At 41.8% G+C, this 22,394-nt stretch overlaps 1 protein-coding gene across 1 annotated transcript; it reads right to left on the minus strand.

Annotated features, from left to right (window-relative positions):
- Nucleotides 1–972: 972 nt before the first annotated feature.
- LOC147648500 (uncharacterized) lies at nt 973–7,041 on the minus strand. Its single transcript, XM_086868545.1, has 2 exons — nt 5,360–7,041; nt 973–5,081 (listed from the first exon to the last, which is right to left on the minus strand). The coding sequence occupies exons 1-2, from the start codon at nt 6,699–6,701 to the stop codon at nt 5,074–5,076; spliced, it is 1,350 nt and encodes a 449-aa protein (XP_086724671.1). The 5' UTR covers nt 6,702–7,041; the 3' UTR covers nt 973–5,073.
- Between the last annotated feature and the right edge of the window lie 15,353 nt (nt 7,042–22,394).

The raw sequence follows: 22,394 nt of genomic DNA on the forward strand, positions 1-22,394 counted from the left end.
TGAGTGCTACCAAGCCTGAGTAAGATGACAAACTGATCTTTGAGCTGGTAGTCCTTGTGGCCAAGAGGGCCCATGGTATCCTGGGTGCAATAGGAAGAGCAGTGCCAGCAAGCAGAAGGTCATCTTGCCAGTCTGCCTGTGCCTTTGCTTCTTTCTCTTTACTTGACCAGCAGTTCCCACCCAGCCGTGCCTGTCTAGAGAGAATCAGGCCTCTTAGTAAACTTAATCTGTGTATTATAAGAGGTCAAAACAGATGTCATGACAACAATCTGAAAAAGGACAGATGTCTTTGATCTCAGTCATTACTTAGTAAAGGAAGTGCTGTACTTGGCTAGGTCTGTTTGATTAGGTCCGTATCTCTGGAATACTGGCGCTGCTTTGAAACCTGTCACAGCTCTGCCTTGGCACCAGATAAGCAGGTAACTTCTCCACCTAGCACATACCATATTCTTCTAGTATGGAGCTGGTGGTTTTATTATTGTTAAGAGTAAGATGTCACAACTGTGTCACCAGCCAGGACATAATTCACGGATGAACAGTCACCTGCTCAATCAGAGTCCTTGGGGACTGCTTCAGTAGAAAATCTCACCCCAAGGGGGAATTATTTGCCATTCAGATTTGATGTGATCTAGATATCATTTGATCATTTGATATCGCAGACTGGCATTTACATGAAGAAGAAATAAATTACTAATTATATAGTAATGATTATTCTGGAATGTGCATGCTGTGCAGAGCCCCTGATTCTTGCTTTTTGGAATACATCAGTACAGCAAATTTCTTACTGCAAGGAAATTGATCTAGCAACAGGAAGACCTTCTTGCACGTAGTGTTACAAGGTTACAAGGAAGAGCAGAGCATGCCTACCTTCACAAATTCAACTCTGCAAAGGACTATTGGGACAAACTTATTGATGTGATTTCCTAGTGAAGTGTACTAGTTTGAAATCAAACCAGTGAGAGATCGCAAGTCAGAATTATAATTTAATAGGAAAATGATAAAAAGAATAAATGCAATAATATCAAAAACACTGACAGAGTCAGAATACAGCCTGGAACTCTGTTAGGGTGATGGTAGTCGTCCAGATGAGGTGGTCTTGTTGAAGCGTGATCTTCTGGAAGAAAGGGGGTCTGGTCTTCAGCTGAAAGTCCAGCAGTAGCTCCTGTCCTCTGGAAGTCCCGTAGGTAAGGGCTGCTGTGGTGTTCGAATTCTCAGCTTATATCCAGTATGGAATGCTTGGCTCCTCCCTCGGGGAGGAGCATCTCACAATGGGATGGTGAGTCATGAGATAAGGCCTTGATGAGCCATTAACAGAAAACAGTCCAGGAGGAAGTTATCTCTGAGTCATGCAGCAAGGCAGTGGTGGGCCCATTAACAGGGGACAATACAGGGGGAAGTTATCTATGAGTCATGGGGCAGGGCATTGATGGGCCCATTAACAGAAGGTAGCCCGGGGGGGGGGGGGGGGGGAGGCAGGGAGCACTGCCTCACCTGGTTTCAACAGTACATGAGGATGGTGATAGAATATACTGCAACCCAGGACATAATCCACCCCTTATTCTATTACCATCTACATAATTCCAAATCAGTACCTTCCTTAAACTCCACACACACACACACACACATATATATATATATACAATGGAACCTTACACACAGTTCTCACTTAAAATGAGGTCTCCTTGTGGCACACATCGGGTTTCTCCATCTTTCCGCATTACCCACCAAGTGCAACCAGGTCCTTGAGCGAAGAAAATCCCACGGATAGGTTTGCTCTTGCCTGAGGTGGGATTAATCCAAACAGTCTTTCTTAACATACCTCTCATGTGTACCACAGGGACTTTATCTCCATCCACCGTGTGCAAGGGTTCAGACTGGGCAGGACCAGCTCGATTGATGGATCCTCTGGTGTTAACCATCCAGGTGGCCTTTGCTAAGTTCACTTCCCAATTTTTGAAGGTTCCTCTACCAAGTGCTTTTAGGGTAGTCTTGAGTAGTCCATTGCACCGTTCAACTTTCCCAGCAGCTGGTGCATGATAAGGGATATGATAGATCCATTCAATTCCATGTTCTCTGGCCCAAGTACTTACGAGGCTGTTCTTGAAATGCGTCCCGTTGTCTGACTCGATTTTCTCAGGGGTGCTATGTCTCTAAAGGACTTGCTTTTCTAGGCTCAAGATGGTGTTCCGGGCAGTAGCATGAGGCACAGGGTATGTCTTCAGCCATCCAGTGGTTGCTTCCACCATGGTCAACACGTAGCGCTTGCCTTGGCGGGTTTGGGGAAGGGTGATGTAGTCAATTTGCCAGGCTTCCCCATACCTGTACTTGGACCATCTTCCACCGTACCACAGAGGCTTCACCCGCTTGGCCTGTTTGATTGCAGCGCAGGTCTCGCAGTTGTGGATAACCTGTGAGATGCTGTCCATAGTAAGGTCCACCCCTCGCTCACGAGCCCATCGGTACGTTGCATCTCGTCCCTGATGACCAGAGGCATCATGGGCCTAACGAGCTAAAAATAATTCTCTCTTGTGCTGCCAGTCCAGATCCACCTGTGATATTTTCACTTTGGCAGCTCGATCTACCTGCTCATTGTTACGGTGCTCTTCATTAGCTCGACTTTTGGGTACATGAGCATCCACGTGTCGAACTTTCACGATCAGCTTCTCCACCCGAGCGGCGATGTCCTGCCAAATCTCAGCGGCCCAGATGGGTTTCTTTCTGCGCTGCCAGTTGGCTTTTCTCCAGCGATCCAGCTATCTCCACAGAGCATTAGCTACCATCCAGGAGTCAGTGTAGAGATAGAGCCTCGGCCACTTCTCTCTTTCAGCAATATCTAAAGCCAGCTGGACAGCTTTAAGTTCTGCGACTTGACTCGATCCACTCTCTCCCTCGGTAGCTTGTGCAACTCGTCGTGTGGGGCTTCATACAGCAGCTTTCTATTTCCGGTTAGTGCTTACAATTCGGCAGGAACCATCGGTGAAGAGGGCATATCGTCTTTCACTCTCCGGTAGCTCATTATATGGTGGGGCTTCCTCAGCACGTGTCACTTGCTCCTCTTCTTCAGAAGATAATCCAAAAGTTTCACCTTCAGGCCAGTTTGTTATAATTTCCAGAATCCCAGGGCGGTTCAGGTTTTCAATACGGGCACGCTGTGTAATGAGGGCAATCCATTTGCTCCAAGTAGCATCGGTGGCATGATGCGTGGAAGGAATCTTTCCCTTGAACATCCACCCCAGCACCGGCAGTCGGGGTGCCAGAAGCAGCTGCGCTTCAGTACCAATGACTTCTGAGGCAGCTTGGACTCTTTCATAGGCGGCTAGAATTTCCTTCTCTGTTGGGGTGTAGTTGGCCTCGGATCTTCTGTAGCTTCGGCTCTAGAATCCCAGTGGTCGACCCCGAGTCTCACCAGGCACCTTCTGCCAAAGGCTCCAGGACAGACCATTGTTCCCGGCTGCAGAGTAGAGCACGTTTTTCACTTCTGGCCCCGTTCTGACTGGACCAAGGGCTACCGCATGAGCGATTTCTTGCTTGATCTGGGCGAAAGCTTGTTGCTGTTCAGGGCCCCAATGGAAATTGTTCTTCTTGCGGGTAACCAGGTAGAGAGGGCTCACAATCTGGCTATATTCAGGAATGTGCATTCTCTAAAAGCCTATGGCACCTAGGAAAGCTTGTGTTTCCTTCTTGTTGGTCGGTGGAGACATCGCAGTGATCTTATTGATGACTTCAGTGGGAATCTGACGCCGTCCATCTTGCCACTTTACCCCCAGGAACTGGATCTCCCGGGCAGGTCTCTTGACTTTGCTCCTCTTGATGGCAAAACTAGCCTTCAGGAGAATCTGGATGATCTTCTGTCCCTTCTCAAATACTTCTGCTGCCGCGTTCCCCCACACAATGATGTCATCAATGTACTGCAGGTGTTCTGGAGCCTCACCCTTTTCTAGCACAGTCTGGATCAGTCCATGGCAGATAGTAGGACTGTGCTTCCACCCCTGGGGCAATCGGTTCCAGGTATACTGCACACCCCTCCAGGTGAAGGCAAACTGAGGCCTGCACTCTGCTGCCAGAGGAATGGAGAAAAACGCATTTGCAATATCAATGGTCGCGTACCACTTTGCTGCCTTGGATTCCAGCTCATACTGAAGCTCCAGCATGTCTGGTACGGCTGCACTCAGTGGTGGCGTGACTTCATTCAGTCCACGGTAATCCACCGTCAGTCTCCATTCTCCACTGGACTTACGCACTGGCCATATGGGGCTGTTAAAGGGTGAACGAGCCTTGCTGACCACCCCTTGGCTCTCCAGCTCACGAATCATCGTATGGATGGGGACCACAGAGTCTCTGTCGGTGCGGTATTGCCGACGGTGCACTGTTGCTCTGGCAATTGGTACCTGTTGTTCTTCAACTCTCAGTAGTCCCACAGCAGAAGGGTTGTCTGAGAGACCAGGCAAGGTACTCAGTTGTCTGATGCCTTCTGTCTCTAGAGCAGCTATCCCAAAAGCCCAGCGATAACCTTTTGGGTCTTTGAAGTACCCGTTCTTGAGGTAATCTATGCCGAGGATGCATGGGGCCTCTGGACCAGTCACGATGGGGTGTTTCTGCCACTCATTCCCAGTTAAACTCACTTCAGCTTCCAGTACCGTGAGCTCCTGGGATCCCCCTGTCACCCCAGAAATAGAAATGGGTTCTGCTCCCACATACCTTGATGGCATTAGAGTGCATTGAGCGCCGGTATCAACCAAAGCCGTATATCTTTGTGGGTCAGATGTGCCAGGCCATCGGATCCACACTGTCCAATAGATCCGGTTGTCCCTCTCCTCTACCTGGCTAGAGGCAGGGACCCTCTAATCTTGGTCATGGTGCACGTTGCTCTCCTCCGGTGAATATGCTCTTGATGTCCCTTCAAGAGGATCACTCATATCATCATTTCTATACCTTCTGATGTTCTGGCCACGAGAGACCGGAGCGGCGCTGGCTCTAGATGAGCTCCTTGTGGTAGTTGTCTCTCTTTTTAGTTCACGTACCCGGGCTGCTAAGGAGGAGGTGGGTTTTCCATCCCACTTCCTCATGTCTTCTCTATGCTCCTGGAGAAAAAACCAGAGGTTACCTCGTGGAGTGTATCCTTTCTCCCTGGCTGGGGAATGCCTACTCCTAATAGCAGAGACTCTTGTTGGTTCTGGGGAGACGTGGTAAATTTCTTCCTTAAGTTCCTTTTTTAGTTTCTGATGGCCCTCTTCAATCAAGCTCCGGACTTGCTCAGCCAGTCTTGTTTCCACAGATGAGACATGGGTGCGAAACGGGGCAGTGACAGTGTCCTCGTAGATTCTTAGTTTATTGGCCAGGACACCCACCCTGTCCTCACCTTCCCTCCATTGCAGTGTTGCCAGGTAACGGGAGTACATCTCTGGTCCAAGCCGTGCAAATCTCAGCCACATCTGTGACGTGCACTGGACACCATCTGGGCTCTTAGGAAATCTCTCATCTTCTGCAAAAATGATCTCCAGCACAGCCAACTCCCTCAGGCATCGGATACCCTGTTCCATTGTGCTCCATTTTCCCTGGTGCACCTGGAGGTCTTCTTTGCAGAGGTATCTGTCCCTTACACTTGTCAGCAGTCGCCTCCAGAGGCTGAGAGTTTCTTGGGTTCTCCCAATCCCCTGGTCAATGACCACATCCCGGGACAGCGATCCCAGTTGCCTGGCCTCACTTCCATCTAGGATGGTGTCGTTTGCTGCAGCGTCCCAGATGCGGAGCAGCCAGGTTAGGATGGACTCGTTCGTCTGGCGGGTGAATTCCCTCCGCAGGTCACGCAGCTCACCTAGGGATAGAGAGCGAGTGATAATCTCTGGTTCTGTCTCCTCCGCTGCGTGTGAAGGTCCTGCCTCACCCTCATCAGTCACTATGCGGACTGATTTGCTTTTTGATTTCTTTTTCTGAATGGGGGCAACTTCTACCGGTTTAGGCTGCTCTGGTTCGGTGACTGTTTGTGTGGAGGTGCTCATGGCCCTTTTGGTTCCTTTCTCCTCTGTGGTAGTCTGCGTAGACATGGACGCTGTTGTTTTGCTCTTGGTTCCTTTCTCCTCTGTGGCAGTCTGAGTGGACACGGATGCTGTTGCTTTGCTCTTGGTTTCTTTCTCCTCTGTGGCAGTCTGCGTAGACACGGACACTGTGGCTTTGCTCTTGGTTCCTTTCTCCTCTGTGGCAGTCTGTGTGGTCATGGATGCTGTTGCTCTGCTCTTGGTTCTTTTCTCTTCCTCCTCAAGAAGACGCTGTACCACACCAAACAGTGCTTTGTTTCTAAGCATGGTGTACATGGTGCAGGCCATGCAGAGAAAACAAAACAGCAAGACTAGGCTGTCCTTGGCATCCAGAGAGAACTCAATATTTTTAAAAACTGCTGTGCCTGACCTGAAAGGCTGGAAGAAACCACTCTCCACTCTTCCCACCAAGGGCAGGGTGCGATTGTTGAGAAGGTCCCAGATGTAGCAGCCCAGACTAGGACAAGCAAACAAAATTGAGTATATATTCCGAATGGTATTCATTGCCTCACAGGTTATCATGCCATAAGCATAATAAACCAATAAAGCAATTCTCATACCATTCCCTGGTCTCAACAGGAGCAATACAACAGGCAAGTAGTTCCCCATGTGAGGGAAAATATAGAGAGCAAGATACAGTACCCATATAGACAAGCCAACCACCATGGTGGATAGGTTTCTGTTAATATGAAATTGCAATTCTGACTTTCTCTCAGGTTAATGCCCCACGTTGGGCGCCAAAATATGTACTAGTTTGAAATCAAACCAGTGAGAGATCGCAAGTCAGAATTATAATTTAATAGGAAAATGATAAAAAGAATAAATGCAATAATATCAAAAACACTGACAGAGTCAGAATACAGCCTGGAACTCTGTTAGGGTGATGGTAGTCGTCCAGATGAGGTGGTCTTGTTGAAGCGTGATCTTCTGGAAGAAAGGGGGTCTGGTCTTCAGCTGAAAGTCCAGCAGTAGCTCCTGTCCTCTGGAAGTCCCGTAGGTAAGGGCTGCTGTGGTGTTCGAATTCTCAGCTTATATCCAGTATGGAATGCTTGGCTCCTCCCTCGGGGAGGAGCATCTCACAATGGGATGGTGAGTCATGAGATAAGGCCTTGATGAGCCATTAACAGAAAACAGTCCAGGAGGAAGTTATCTCTGAGTCATGCAGCAAGGCAGTGGTGGGCCCATTAACAGGGGACAATACAGGGGGAAGTTATCTATGAGTCATGGGGCAGGGCATTGATGGGCCCATTAACAGAAGGTAGCCCGGGGGGGGGGGGGGGAGGCAGGGAGCACTGCCTCACCTGGTTTCAACAGTACATGAGGATGGTGATAGAATATACTGCAACCCAGGACATGAAGTTACTAAATTGTTCTGCAGATCTTCAGCTTCTGATAGTGGCATTAAATGGAACTGCTATATTTATCTACATTTTTCAGCACAGAAAAAAAATCTGATTTTGAGAGTTTGGTGTAAAAGTTTCTGGATGTAAAGTTTTGGGAGAAATACACATGAGATTTGTTTGTGTTTTTGAGAGAGTATGGGTGATGATAATGAAGACTGCTGTAGCTAGTTACAGTCATATTACATAACCTTGGAAAATTAAGCCAATCTTGAATTCTTGAATGTTTGTTAGTATTTTGACAAAGTGACGCTATATTTTCTGCATCTTAGATGGTATTTGAAGCTTTTTTGAAAAAAAGAAAAGTCCAATAAAAGCACGCGATGGCAGTCTTGTAGCTGTTTAAGTCATCTTTCATAGTTAAATATTCACAAAACATAGCCAGTCCATGTATTTTCTGAGAGAAAGTTACTTGTTTCATTGTTTTGGTTTGGTTTACTGGATTTACTCTTGGGTGAGGTTTTTTTTTTGTTTGGGTTTTTTTTCCTTTGGTTGGTTGGGGTTTTGTTTTTTTGTTTTGGTTTTGTTTGTTTGGTTTGGTGTGCAGTTTTTTGAGGGGAGGGTTGTGGGATTTCTTTGTTTTGGTTTTGTTTTATTTGCTGTTTTGGGGCAGTTGGGTTTTTGTTTGGCTTTTTGGGTTTTTTGTTTGTTTTAGGGGGGAGTTGTTTTGTTATTTTTGCATTTTTACTTCATTTGCTTATTTATTTATTTTGCTTCAAACTGTTTTAGCACAAAATTGTTTGATCACAATACTTCTGCTTATTTCCAAGCATGACATTCTAGTGATTAAGACAATGAGACTCTTTATTTTGTGCATATTCTCAGGTAATACACCATGTTTTAGTAGATTGTTTCCAGATTAAACAATGAGCATTCCAAGGTACCTCAGCAGTGCCGGACTACTCGTAATTATAATCAGTCATGGTTACAAGAAGTTCTTTGTTCTGCAAACGTTTCAAATTCTGTACTTCAGAAAATTTATTGTGTCAAATGAAACATAATATTGCCTTCTCTATTTGGCAACAGATACTGCTTGCAGGTGATTGCAAATGAGCTTTTGATTATAGCTAGCCAAGACAAATGTAATTTTGGTGGTATTCCTATTCTAGTTTTAATTTAGGTTGCATTAAATAAGTTGCATTAAATAAGTTGCTGGAGATAGTTCCAGGCAGAAAAGTTTAAAATACAAACTTTAGTTTGTATTAAATTAGTGTTGCAGTTTACTTGGTAAATAACTAGTCCAGCCAAACATTTGACAATTGTTTGCTCAAGTTTCTTTAAGATTATAAAGTGGTTGTGTTCTATTTCCTCTAATAGAACACTGGGCAATTTTGATTGGTGATGAGGTAAGCAATTATTCTTGGTGACATGATCTAGACACATCTTTACTAGGACACGAACTTATCCACAGAAACAAATTACAGTGTTCAAAGCTGATATCTGTCATAACAGTCAATCTTTGCTACTTCTATTGCTTTTATTTAACAAACTGATTGATTTTATGGCTATTTGCACTGACTGTAAAACTCTTGCAGTTATTAATTTATACTAAATGTTGCAAAAGAACAAGCTTAAAATGCTACTGTGTATGTGTAACCTATTGTAGTGGCATGTAGGTTTTTATTTGAATGGGCAGTGTGCTTTTATTTTGGTATAATTTCTTTCTGTATCTGTGTCAGTTTCACTCTTAAAAAGTGAAAGGTTTTGTTTTGTCAAACTCATTGCAATGAAAGTTGTAGTTTTGTTAGATTTGAGAACATGTTACTTATAGTCCTACTGAAAAGTTCACTGAAAGTGAACTGCAACACTAGAAAACAAGTGGATTATTTTGTTGTATTTAAAGAAAGAATCCAAAGACTGAGGTTAATGTGAATGATGATTTGAATAGAAAGGGAGGAAATGTGTGTTTCATAATGGAGAGATGAAACAGTTCAGCTGAGTTGAATTTAAAGTTAGTTAATCTGTTCAGAATAGTTCTCCTATCTGTTTTGCAAATTAAAAATTCATCTAGACTTTATCAGGTAGTTGCCAGATGTCTCTAAATGCAGGACAAGCTGTGATTGCAAACAGGAGCTTAGTTTTAATGCTCTTTGCTTATGAAGGCTAAGGCTGCACAGTCAATGCATTCTTTGACTGAGTGCAAGCTTGACAAAAATTCTGTAACTGAATCAAAGTTCCTTGTATATGACAGGATTCTGGCAACATTGTGTGTAATCTATTATTTGGGAAGACAAAATATTGAAGAACTGGCTAAAGTATAAAAATAATACCATAATTGCATATGTGAGGGTCCCAGCTGAATTCTGCTTAGAACAACACAAATTTGAATGTAAATTTCCCTTTACAGCTAGAACTGATGTGGGCAGTAACAAAAAAGCTGAATTCAAAAAACATTTTCAAGTCTCTGGACTGCTAATTTAAGGGATGATTAACTCAGAAAGCAAGCTCTCATGTATAGGTTACAGTTCAAGAACACTGAAGCTGAGAATAACAACTGTGTCTTGACTGTTAGTCAAACAGTGTCTGCTCTACATCAAGAAGAGTGTAGCTGCAGCAGCATTCAAATTTTATAATGTAACACAGATATTAATTTCATGAAATATTACATCACTGCATCAACTGTGAGTTACTGCGAGAGAAGCAGCACTTCTCAGAAAGCCAAGTCACATAAACCAAAGTAAATTGGGGGAGGACAGACAGAACCCCAGAATGATATACAATAGGAATAGTGCTTACAAGAAGAAATCTCCTGTACTATGCCAGGAACGTCCTAAACCAAATCAGCTAACTCCATGTCGAACTACCAGGAGTTAGATGTAAGTCTTCACCTTAAATCAAGAGAGAGTTATTTTATCCAGACAAATTAATTCCTGCTGAAGTTCTTTTCCACTGGAGATAAGACTGTCCATGGGGCTATACCAGGGATGAAACCATCCCACAGGAGTACTGCAGCATCAAAGAAGCATTATCATAACTGCTGAACAAAGTTATCTTTGCAACATTTTAGCAAGGTTGTTCTCAAACTGCTTCTATTAAAAAATACAATCTGGATGTTAGTCAACATGCACATAATTCCTCAAGGGGACATAAACCCAGTGCCAATTCTAAAAAGCAAGAGACTAGAAAAAAAATAGACACTGAAATAATTGAACTCAAGCTGATGTGTTACCTTTTCAAACAACTGAATTGTGGTTGCAGCTCAGAACTCAAATTAAGAAGCAAAAATGAAAAATACTAATATGAGTCTTCCAAGTAAACATGCATATGTATGGCAGAGATCAGGCTTATAGGAAAAAACATTTGTTTGGGTGTTTGGCAAATTGTTAGCAAACTACACAGTTGTCTGTAAGACAAAACTCAGTCAGACCAAAGAGAATATTTTTAATATATTAATGAGAGTGATATATTTTCCCACAAAACTATTTTGTTTCAAAGATCTATGCCTGTTTTTTGCATGGCTAAGGAAATTCTTTGATTTCCTGACAATAGTAAGAGTTCAAAATCTCATTTTTTATGGAGGTCGTTTCAACTAAACTTAAGCAGTAAGTAATCATCACAATGCTTTATTAATATTTTATATGGCAGCTAGATATAAAAGTAGATTGTTTTAGTTTATAACTGCTATTCCTTTATTAAAAATATACAATTAAAGGATAAGACAGGGTGTGATCATTTTTAGAAAGTTGTTTTCTCCATTTTGGCATAGTGATACATAATGAAGTACAAAGAGCATGCTACTGCTTTTATGTATTACTCAATATACAGAAGCACTTCCATATCTTTCAGTAGACTAATTTATTTTTTAAAAAAATGTTGCTTGCTATGATGTTAAAGTCTTAGTCCATGTATTGCACATACAATAATTATAGAGTAAGAACTCATTGTTCACAATATCAGAGAATTTTGCTTCTGCTTCTATAAGAATTGCATTTTGGTACTGATTTCTTCAGCCAAAGTTTTTGATATTTATTCTCCTGCTATCCAGTTTCCATCAGGAATGCAATGCACATGGCTACTTTGTAATCTGAGATAAAGATACTAATCCTGCAACTAAATCTCCTCTAGAGTACGGCTATCAGAGAACTCTTAAATATGTGGATTAAATAAATGTCTGCTGAATCACACAATGTTCCCTCATTTTAGTTGCACTTCAAACAGTCACAAGAGAATGGTGTTCTCTTCCATAAGATCTTCCATAAGATGTTGGATGGATCTTACATAGTCCCAGAAATAGATGAGAACACTAAATAAAATTGTTTTCATTTTATTCAGACTACTTTCCTCTTCCAAACCTTTCTAGAAAATTTGCACTCTGTTCAGATTTGCTGGTTAAATATGCACACAGCTATGGACACCTGTAATTCATAAGAGAAGTGAAGCAGTGCAATCACATGTGGAGCAGTGAAGGTAATAGCCAAAATTTTTGTTGATGGCATGTTAGGTTGGCTGCATCTGCCACTTTTTGTATTTCACTGAAACTTCCTTTTAGTACTATGAAGGGAAAAAAAAGCAAAGAATCATTTTCAGTAAGTTTATTTATGGCTAAGATCCCTTTCTGAATAGAAGCTGGCCAAATCATAGGAGTTTAGTGTTGAATCAGATAGAAAGCTTAGTATATAGAGGCAGGAGGAATTTAAATTTAGCAGCTGCTCTGTGCCAAGTATATAGTCATTTTTCTTCAGGGAATTGGTTGAGTCCAGAAGCATTGGCAGTGGGTAAGGGGAAACCTATTTTGCTTCCAGCTGGCCAGTCTATGACTTTATAGCTCAGAGGTTTAAAGTATTATGCTGCCTGATGTGGGATGATTGCCTGATGACCAAGTGTGAAGTTGGGAAATAAAAATTACCTATTCTGACAAAGTTGTAATATTTGCACAGAGATTCTGATCTTGTTACCAGTATTATGATAAAACAGTCAGGTATGTGTAATTTAGTAAAATAACAGCAATAAAGATGGATAAGAAGTATATCACACACATCCTTCCTGTATTTTAAAAGGGTAATTCCTTTTTCTTAATTTTATATTTTCCAAAAGGGGTAAAAAGCAGTGTTCATTAATCATGCAAATTACTTTCCAACTATACAGAAAATTAGTCAATGTTAAATTCTACTGGGTTTAAAAAAGTAATTTGGGTAATCTAGACCTCAAAGGCCTGTAGACTTTTCAGAAAGGCTGAATCTTAATGGATAATCAGCAAGAGGAGAGCCCTTCCCCATTCTCAGCTATAAGGACTTCTCAATTGCAAATACATGCTGCTAAGAAGTTCACTACTATCAAACCATCTGAATGTTTCAGAAAAAGTCTGACAACAAAGATGAGAAAAGCTAGGAATCTGACTTTAAAGCCATAAGACAGGATCAGGTTTAGTGTGTTGTTTTTTTTTTTAATATAGCAAAGCACTATTTTATAGAACATTAAATAATTATAGTAGCCTTCTCTACCTTTCCAATACCAGCATAAGTAGTTTACATTTTTATTTATATATCATTTCATGAAACAAATCTGTATTTAAATCTGTATAAGTAGGCCTGACTAAAAGTGTATAATTATTTTAATATTAATTTATATTGAAGTCACTAAACTCACAAGATTTTGCCAGCTCATCTACAGCAAACTGGTTTTTGTATGTGCAAAGTTCTTTAACAAGCTAAGAGGTAAGAACCGCTGGGTTGAATACATATACCACTAGTAATGCATGTATTTACCATTAATATTAATATGTCTCAGAGGTCAGATGAAGAATTTGCTTTCCCCTCTGCCAGGATCAGAGAGGGAGCCAGAACGTGAATAGCCATCATATATTGTTGATCCCACTGCTGATGGCTGTTTAATGTCAGTATTGCTGATCAGTGTCACCGGCTCACCTGAAAATACTATAAGATTTCATAAGTGTATGTTGCAGTCCGCAACCTCAGGATCTCGTCCAGGGAAGCTGCAGGGTTCTGGGGACCAGCATGGAGCACCAACGAGACGGGCTCCCAGTTCATGAAACCATTTATTCAGCATGGGAACAAAGTCAGGTCCAGAACAGAGAGCCCTGAACAGAGGCACAGCAGGGGTTTTTGAGGGACAGAACTCCCAAGGGTCTCCACCTTTGAGGGTGGAGTTCAGGGTCAGGGACCAGTAGAAACACAACAAGGAAGAAACCCCCAGGGACTCAAACCCAATCAGAGCACCTGGGCTGCCCTTCACAAGGGGTTTGGGGTGGGACAATGTAACTCTTTGTCTTCCTCGAGGCACGCGGCAACAAGTGTAATATTAAATACTTTATAGCCAAGAAAACACAAACAAAATTGTATCCTTTTCTACAGCTTTTTTTATATTGAGTCATACAAGGTTACTTCCTGTCTTTCATATAACATATATAAGGAAAAAACTGGAGGAGCTTCTGGGAGGCTTAGAGGCCTAACAAGGGGCAGAAGACACTTTGGTAGCAATGCATGCATCCAGCCACATTTACTAGGATATATGTCATGTTTATAGCAGAAGCACAGGAGGATTCTTTTGATTAAAATATTCATAGTATCTCATTATACTTAATAGAGTGTGCATTTTGTCATCCAAAGTCCTAGTCTCAAGATAAAAGTACTCTTTTCTGTGCATCATAGTTCAGTCAATTCCCCAAATTCTTGAATTAAAAAAAAAAAAACAAACAAAAAAAACCCCAGAACAAAACCCCAAAAAACAAACAACCTGCTAAAAACCCCCATCTGTTCCATCCTTCTTAGAGAACAGCAATCAACAGATAACTTTTAATCTTCAAAATTACTGCTGTACTTCAGAAGAATTACACTAATGCCCTTTGCATCCTATCTTTGGTAAGAAACCATGTAGCTAGTAAGTATTTTTTGTTTGAAACTTGTTTTTCTGATTTACTGTAGAGTGTGATGAATGTTGGGCTGATCTGTTTGTTCGAAAAGTTTTATACTGGACATTTCAAGCTTCTGAATTTTTTTTTTCATGGACTTTCAGAAAAAAAAAACTTTGCAGAGACGGTGCACAAAGTGAAATCCCCGGTATTCTTTCTTTTGTTTCATCCCCCAAAAGAAAGACCCCAATAGAAAAGTATTCATTCATGTGCAAAACCGAGATTCTGGGGCAGAGCAAGAGCAAAGGTTACCTCTGTACCCTCCCCCAAGCCTATTCAGAGAGAATCCCAACTCTCACCTCTGAAAGTCAGATGTACTGTCTGGGGACAGAGAAAGAGAATGGTCCAGGGACAGCTTTTGGAGGACGAGAAATAGAAATACCCTGTGTCTAGGCTTTAAATAGGAAGGACAGGCTATGCCCACAGGTGATGCTTAAAAATAATACTTCAGAAGTATACACCAATGCTAAGGGAATAAGCAGCCATGCAATAGAGAAACTAGCTGTAAAATATATTTTTACAAAATATACTACATTTCAGTACATTTATCAGGAGATACTTTGGCATTAAAATTTATGCCAACTGTAGTGAAGATGAATGAATTGCATGAATTTAAACTGAGTTACGCAGATCCCTGAATTATGAAAAAAATAATGCTTAATTACACCTCCCTTGCCATCCCGCTTGATCTACTATGAAATACCAATTATATCTGGTAAACCACAAAGCTAAACTTCCATTTCTGCACCACTCAAGCACTAGCTGGCATGGGAAATAGACAAACCTTGAAGACCTGCTTTTAAAGACAGTACGGAAAAAAGTCATCATTGATACACAGTTGCAGGTGGGATATCTCTGGGTTTGTGCTCTTTATGTGTTTACCTGAATTTTCTTGTAAATACAATGTTAAGTTGGAAAAATAGCCAAACTTCATACAGAAGATCAGTATGGGAAGAGTAGTATAAAGTGTATAAATACACTTTATAAAGTGTATAAATCTATGCAAGAAAACTGTTCATACAATAATTTATACAGAAGTTTATTTATTGCCAGATAACCTAATCCGTGGATGCAACTACACAACTAATTGTGTAGATGCAACTGTGGATGCAATGAACTAAAAATAAATGTCCAGAATTTTCTCCAAGCTTTAGCTTTAGCTGTTACTCATTTGCTTTGAGTACTTTTATCCTGGCTGAGAAATCTCTTGATTTACAATTAATTTAAAAGTTTACAAAAAAAAAATACACAGATGTTATTACCATTGATTGAGTTTCAGGCATAGTGGGAATACAGAGTGGGGGTGGTGGTGGATTGTTTTTTGTTTTGTTTTGTCTTGTCTTGTCTTGTCTTGTTTTGTTCTGAATGAAAGAAAAACCTAAGTTAGGAGAAGTTAATCTTCCAAGAACTTAGAAGGTTGATGCTACAATCTGTGAATCCATTCCAGAGTTTGCAGTGATGACCACATAGAGGATGAGGCCTCTTTTGGTCTGGGCTCATCATGTAAGTATGCATATGTACAAACACAGGCTCAAGTTGCTCTTCCTTTGCCTCCGAGCATCCGTGAACAGTCCCACACCATCATCTTCATGTCTCTGAATGGTTTTATGGTTATTTCATGCTAGAATGCCAAACTGATAGCATGGACAGTACAAGTCTCTTTAATCATAATATTAGGTGTCTTGAAAGCTTTTGAGAAAAATTGAATCTTATCCTTTTGCAGTATAACTTGAATATTGGTATTAATAATCCCCTAATGGTTATAGCAGGAACAGAAGTATGCCAAACCCAGTTCATATTTCAATTCATAGATTGTGCCCAGAATATAAGCCCACAGCTAAGAAAGGTAATCTTTTGACTCATTAGAAACAAAATTTTGTTTGTGATTTTAATACACAGCTGAGTTTTCAGTAAATGTGAAAAAGATACTTTTGATGCTGAAAAACTTACATTGCGACCTTTGATTTTTATTTCAAGTCCTTTAGTTTTATCTTTAGGTTGTAGCTGTGTCCTTTTACCAAATAGCAAACAAAAATATATATGCAAGACAGTGTATTTCAAGGATATTTAGAGGAATAACAAACTTCATATTATTCATATATTCATACAATTATTATGAAGGTATGAAATAAATCTCAAGTATCATGTTATTTGCTCTTTCTCCCAAGCTTTGTATAAATGTCAGAGGTCTTTGAGAGGTTCATTTGACAAATAGCTGTGTTCATTACTAGAGGACCAGGAACTGTTCTTTTCTACAACTTCTTTTTATAACTGTTCTTTCATGGGGGATCACTGGTCTCACAGCAGAGCAGATAAATACAATATAGACATGATCCTGAGCTGCACCAGAGTGAAAGTCAACAGTGCAGTGGATTCTTTTCCATGTGTGTGAATGCCAGTGGATTGCAGTGGGAACTAGTGGGAAGTGGCTGGTGGTTTTAAGCTATTCCTCTTACATTTGTACTGAAGGAGTTGAGGATTGCTTTTAACATAAAACCAACTGCTGTGTCATACCAAAAGATTCATCTGGTCCTGGATTTTGACTCCAAGAGCACCTACAAGGAGATAACCTGGCTTAACTGAGCAAAGAATGGGATAAGCCCATATGGCAGTTCTCCTTTCTACACACCAATCTGCAGTGTCAAATCACATCCGTGTTAGACACGTAGATAAGGGTCAGAAGAATTACTACTGCACAGACCAGCTTTATACAAAACCAGCCAATCCTAAGTAAGTCGCAAAAGAGAAGTGCTGGACTTTTTGAAGAGGGTTTAATAAACTCCTTCAAAGCAGAACAGTATTTTTTATGAACACAAGATATTAGTGCTGTGATAATCCTGTAGAGAATGAACAATGAAGTTACGTGTGAGGTAAGAGGAAAGAATACACATTAACATAACACCTTACAGCATTCAAAATAAGCTTTTGCATTTTGGAGTGACACAAAAAAGTTACAAGGGGAGAGGTGAGTACTGGGACTTTTTTCAAATCTTCCTCAAACCATTGTCTTAACAGAATGTATGGAAGATATTTCCATTTATAAACTATTTCAAGACAGTGTGTTAGAAAGAATGCCAGAAAACCACCTAAATTAGACAAAGATGTTATCTGTGCCCGAAGCAGTATGCACAGTAGGCTCCAAAATCTTTAATAAATCTTTTTCACCTATTCAGTACCAGAATTTGGAAAGTCCAATTTTATCCGTTCAAAATACATCTGTGCTCATTTCATGATCCACTTTTACAATCTCTGACATTGGTGCATGTGTCCACATTTTTATATAAAGTGTATCAGGAAAAGGGGAACCACCACATGGTTCAGCAGATACTAAATGAGCAATCTGTGATGCTCATCCAGTGTTCTACTTCAATCCAGGAACTAAACAAGTCACTCAGGCACCTGGGACCAAGATGCCTGTTTCTGCACTATGAGTGTCACTCCTGGAGCTGCAAAATGCTGCAGTGTTCTAAATAGTAATAGCCAGGTCTTCCCGTGAGTTAATTCCAGATTTTTCATTCTAAAACCAAAATAACTGAATTCTTATGTATTTCCTAAGATTTTCTGGACAGCTTTTATATATTTCTGTGTACACTAATCTTTGAGGAATACCATTTGCCAATTTTTTTCATAGAGATTTTCCACATACACATTTTCCACATATTGTATAATTTGTCTCAGCTTTGTTCTCTCTAAGTCTTACAGATTGTTCAGATCTTATGAACAGCTTTCTCTGGAAATAGGAAAACAGCAAAATGAGAATACACAGAAAACTATAATACATATAGTTGGGAAATGCTCCCTTTAAACATGCCTACTGATCTAATGTTTCTGGTATCTCTCTCTTTACTTGGAAAGCTGGAAATAGACAAAGCGGGAAAAACTCGGGAAAAAAACAACTCCCTCATCTGATTTATCTATTTATTTTTCTGTTTACTATTGTTCCTGTTCTTGTGAGGAACTTTATTGGACTTGTTTTCTTTATTCTCTGTGTTAATCTTTACGAGGATAGCATCTGTTTCATCTTATTTTCCTGCAAAATTTGAGGCTATCCATTCTGCTATAGGATTTCCCTAACAAATTTGGGAGTCTAAAATTCCTCATGTCAGGTTTAATAGATACTTAATCTTACGCTTCTCACTGTCCATCCCTCCCACGTTTTGAACAAGTTTTGGGTGTTACTCTCAGTGTATTCATATTCAGTGATCTCTCTGGCCTGTCTCATCTGTGTTCACCACGGAGGAAACTGGCCTGGACATTATGGAGGATGTCAAGCTGACATTAAGTTCTCCAGTTTTATTTCCAAATCTAAACCTAAAATAATTGGGTAGTCCAGGTTCACAGGGTCTTGCAGACATAAGGAGGCTTGGGTGAGGATAAGCCCCACATCAGCATAACACAGAGAGCTGCTTGTGGGGGTCCTGCCTTTGGCAAGGCTCTTCTTATTTAAATGAAGACATTCTTGACAATATTGCATTGCTGGGCAGAAATAGCCTCAAAGCCCTACTTGAAGCCAAATGAATCACTGTGAATTTTGTTTTAGAGGACCATCAAGAACAGCTCAACTCAAAAGGGATGCATTTTCCAACTGAAAGTACACTTTGATATGCATTCTCCCTCTGAAATGCAATGTAGCAGGCACAATTGAACATATATAGCCTGGGGTCATTCCTAAAGATGCTGTTAGATCTCCTGCAAGGGAAGGTGAGACTTGTAAGTTGTCTGAATTCAGACTATATTCTCCAGAAAGATACTGGATCTCAATAGCACCATTCCCTTTAAGTACCCCTAGAATCTTTTATTCCAGGGGGCTAAAAATTAAACCCTTATCAAAAATTTTTCTCCTTACAAGTATAGAAAATATACTACATATAAATGCAAGTTTATCATTACTACTTTTTCAACTCTATGGTCAATTAAGTATTTTAAATATATACAGTAATTATATTTTATAGTATTTATGTAATTTTTAACATAGTTTTATATATAATTCATAAAAAGCTTTATTTTCTCACAAACTCTGCTGGGATATTTCTAAATCAGGTGGGTTACAGTCTTCAAATCTTCACTGATCAGGTAAAACTACTTGAAAAAAAATATCCAAACCAAAACAAACACACTATCAGGCAAACACATCCAAATGTTCAGGTAACAAAAAGCTCATATTGCACAAACACTGATGATTTCTTGCTTTATCTTCTATATTTATTTCAGTAAAAAGTAAGATTTCTGTATTTAACCCCATATACCTCCAAACACATCTCACAATTCTAAATTCAAGTTCAATATGAATATTTATTTAAACAAAAAAGAATAGTTCCCAATCTTAAAAGTTGTTGACTAACATACTAAATGATTTAAAGGCCTGAAGTCAAGACTGCTTTACTTCCATGCGTCAGCAAACACTACGAAACTGGTTGACACAGAGTAATATGCTTTGTGCTCTGTGCATTTGTAATTCCGCCCAGAGCTTCTGAGATACAGTTGCCCACATGGTTTATACATAGTACTAGACTTCAGAGTAAAATTACTATCCCTCCTAGAAAGACTTCTAATTGCAGCAAATAAGCATTTATACAAAGAATCTGTGTATGACTTCATGTGCAAGTTTCTTTTCTAAAATGTTGCACTTCATAAAAATGTATATATATAGATAATATTTGGGGTGAGGACACTAAAATAAGTCACCAAATGAACTCACTATTTTTATCTGAATGAGGTTCACTCTGAAATATTGTTCCATACAATAAAGCAAAACAGGTAAGTCAAACTGTAATGGTAGTTCTGTCAGAAATTCTAATCACAGACAGGAATTTCTAAAGATCAGCCAAAGCTTTTCCTGGTAATAGACCGGTTTTGACTGGTATATATCCACTAGTGTACTTAGGCAAGAAAATGTAGTTGTCTGGAACAGGGAATAAATAACTTGTTGGTCTGAGCGAGCAGCTGGGTTTTGTGAAGTACATATATCTTTGCTTTGCTTTGCTGGATTTAGAGCAGGGAGTTGAACCCATGTGAGGACCCTAACCAGACAGTGATAAGCTGTCTTTCTTTTTAGCTTGATGAGTATTTATTCAGCTATACGCAATGGAGCAGATCCAACCACCAAGAGGCCAGTCTTAAACACCAGAATAGTCCCCATCTCAGTCGTCAGACAGCAACGTGAGCATTCCTGAGTCTGATTCAGGCAGGGTCTGCTTTGAAGGCAGGTCTCCCAAATCCCCCGGGGGATACCATAGCCATGATGCAATTGGCTGTGATGTGTGTCTGTCTTTTCAAAGGGTTATTTAGTTCTGAGGCAGAATGTGTAAAAAAAAAAAAAGTTTCTTCACAGTCTGTCCTTTCGATAGGATAGACTGTCCCAGCTCTCTGCATGTACCACTGAGTTTGCAGAAAAGGTTGAGCAGAACCTATCACCGTGCCTGTCCATGGAGATAGGTGATCTCAGGTGCACCCGGCTGCATCTGAGCAGGTTGTGCTCCGTGGCTTTTCCACGAACATCGCATATAATGATTTGCTGAAGGAGCTGAAACTACGAAACATTAACAAAAAGTACTCTTCTCAATGCTAGAAATAGCTGTTTTAATGAAGTAGACGTACCCAGACCTACCAATCATATCGACAACTGTTCACGCACGTACAGGATGAAGAGAAAGAAGGGCAGAACTGTCTCCCCGCGCGTCCCGGTGCAGCCAGCATCCCTGCACGCCCTGGGCGCTCCCCCCGCTCGCCGACGCAGGATGGCGCCCTCCGTATGAGCAATTAACCCGGGGGGAGCCGGTTGGAGATGCATTTCCAGAAAAAAGCGTTCCTTTCTGAATGCCCCTATTCCCAAGGAGCATTTTATAGCTCCGGTTTTCAATGCAGCGATACATTCTACGACTCCTCTAGCCATTGTTACATTAATTTGCCCGGCGACGGTAAAAAGATCTCTCAAGTAAGTGCTCACCGTGCTGTTTCCGAATGAATGGTGTCAGAGGTTACTAACTATTTAGTAAGTTGTGCCTATTTTGTTAGAGCTGCAGTTAAAATAAATTACCATACACGTGTATAAAATGTATTTGAACTATAGTAGTGCTTCATACTCAAATGTAATTGTGTAGAGTTTATTTGAAGCGATGAATGCCAGCCACGGCTCTGATTTCACCATCTCACAGGGCACAAAGCCAGCCCCTGCTGACCATCAGAGTCCTGCTGGCTGTTTGACTTTGCAGGCGGATCCTGCTCTTTCGATGCTTGGAGAAGTCCCGGAGTAGCTGTGCTCTTGGACCTTTCTCTGTAATCATTTCACAGTCCAGCCAGATATTAGAGATTCACCAGAAGATGCAATTACACCTACTACCTCCGGCTGGAGAGGAAAACCCGCACCCGCACCATTTGGGAAATACAGTTAGCAGAAGCTTGAAACCTTAGAACCTAGGTTTAGGAAGGATTTTTTTTCTCTCTCTCTTTTTTCGGCAATCGGAAATTAACTTGGTGTTTTAGAGGGCTAGTGGGAGTTCCAGCCAGCTCCCTCCGTGTGACCCTCTCGCCGGCACCGCTGGCTTCCCGGAGCAGGGGCGATTCGCAGGCCGCCAGCTGCCCGCTCCCACGAGCACTACCCTGCCCTGCCAGACGAGGAGGCGATGCCCCGGCCCCGGCCCCGGCCCCGGCCCCGGCCCCGGCCCCGGCCTGGCAGCAAATGAAACTGAAAGCGCTGTGCGGGCAGGGCCGGGACCCCGGCCCCGGCGCGATGCTGGCCGGGCTGCTGCCGGCCGCGCGGGCTTCAGACACCGCCTCCCCTCCGCCAGAAATGGTGTTTAAGAGGTTTCCTTTTATTAATGCCCGTAACGGGGAGCGCGACAAGCAGGGCGATGGCAACAGGGCGATGGCAACGGGGGGCCGCCCCAGCTCGCCGCACAGCGGCAGCGCCCGTGCCCGGCGCCTGCCACCGGCACCCCGTGTCTGCGGCCGCGGCTCCCCCGGGCGGGCCAGGCCGGGCTCCCCTCAGGCGGCTCCGGGCGAGGGTCCCGCCGCCTCCCCCGCTCCCGCTCCCCCGGCTGCGCCCCTGCCCCCCCCCGCCGCCACGTGACGGGCGCGCATGCGCGGCGTCCC

Source organism: Cyanistes caeruleus, chromosome Z (genome assembly GCF_971803275.1).
Source record: "Cyanistes caeruleus chromosome Z, bCyaCae1.hap1.1, whole genome shotgun sequence".
In the NCBI taxonomy this organism is placed as follows: Eukaryota; Metazoa; Chordata; class Aves; order Passeriformes; family Paridae; genus Cyanistes; species Cyanistes caeruleus.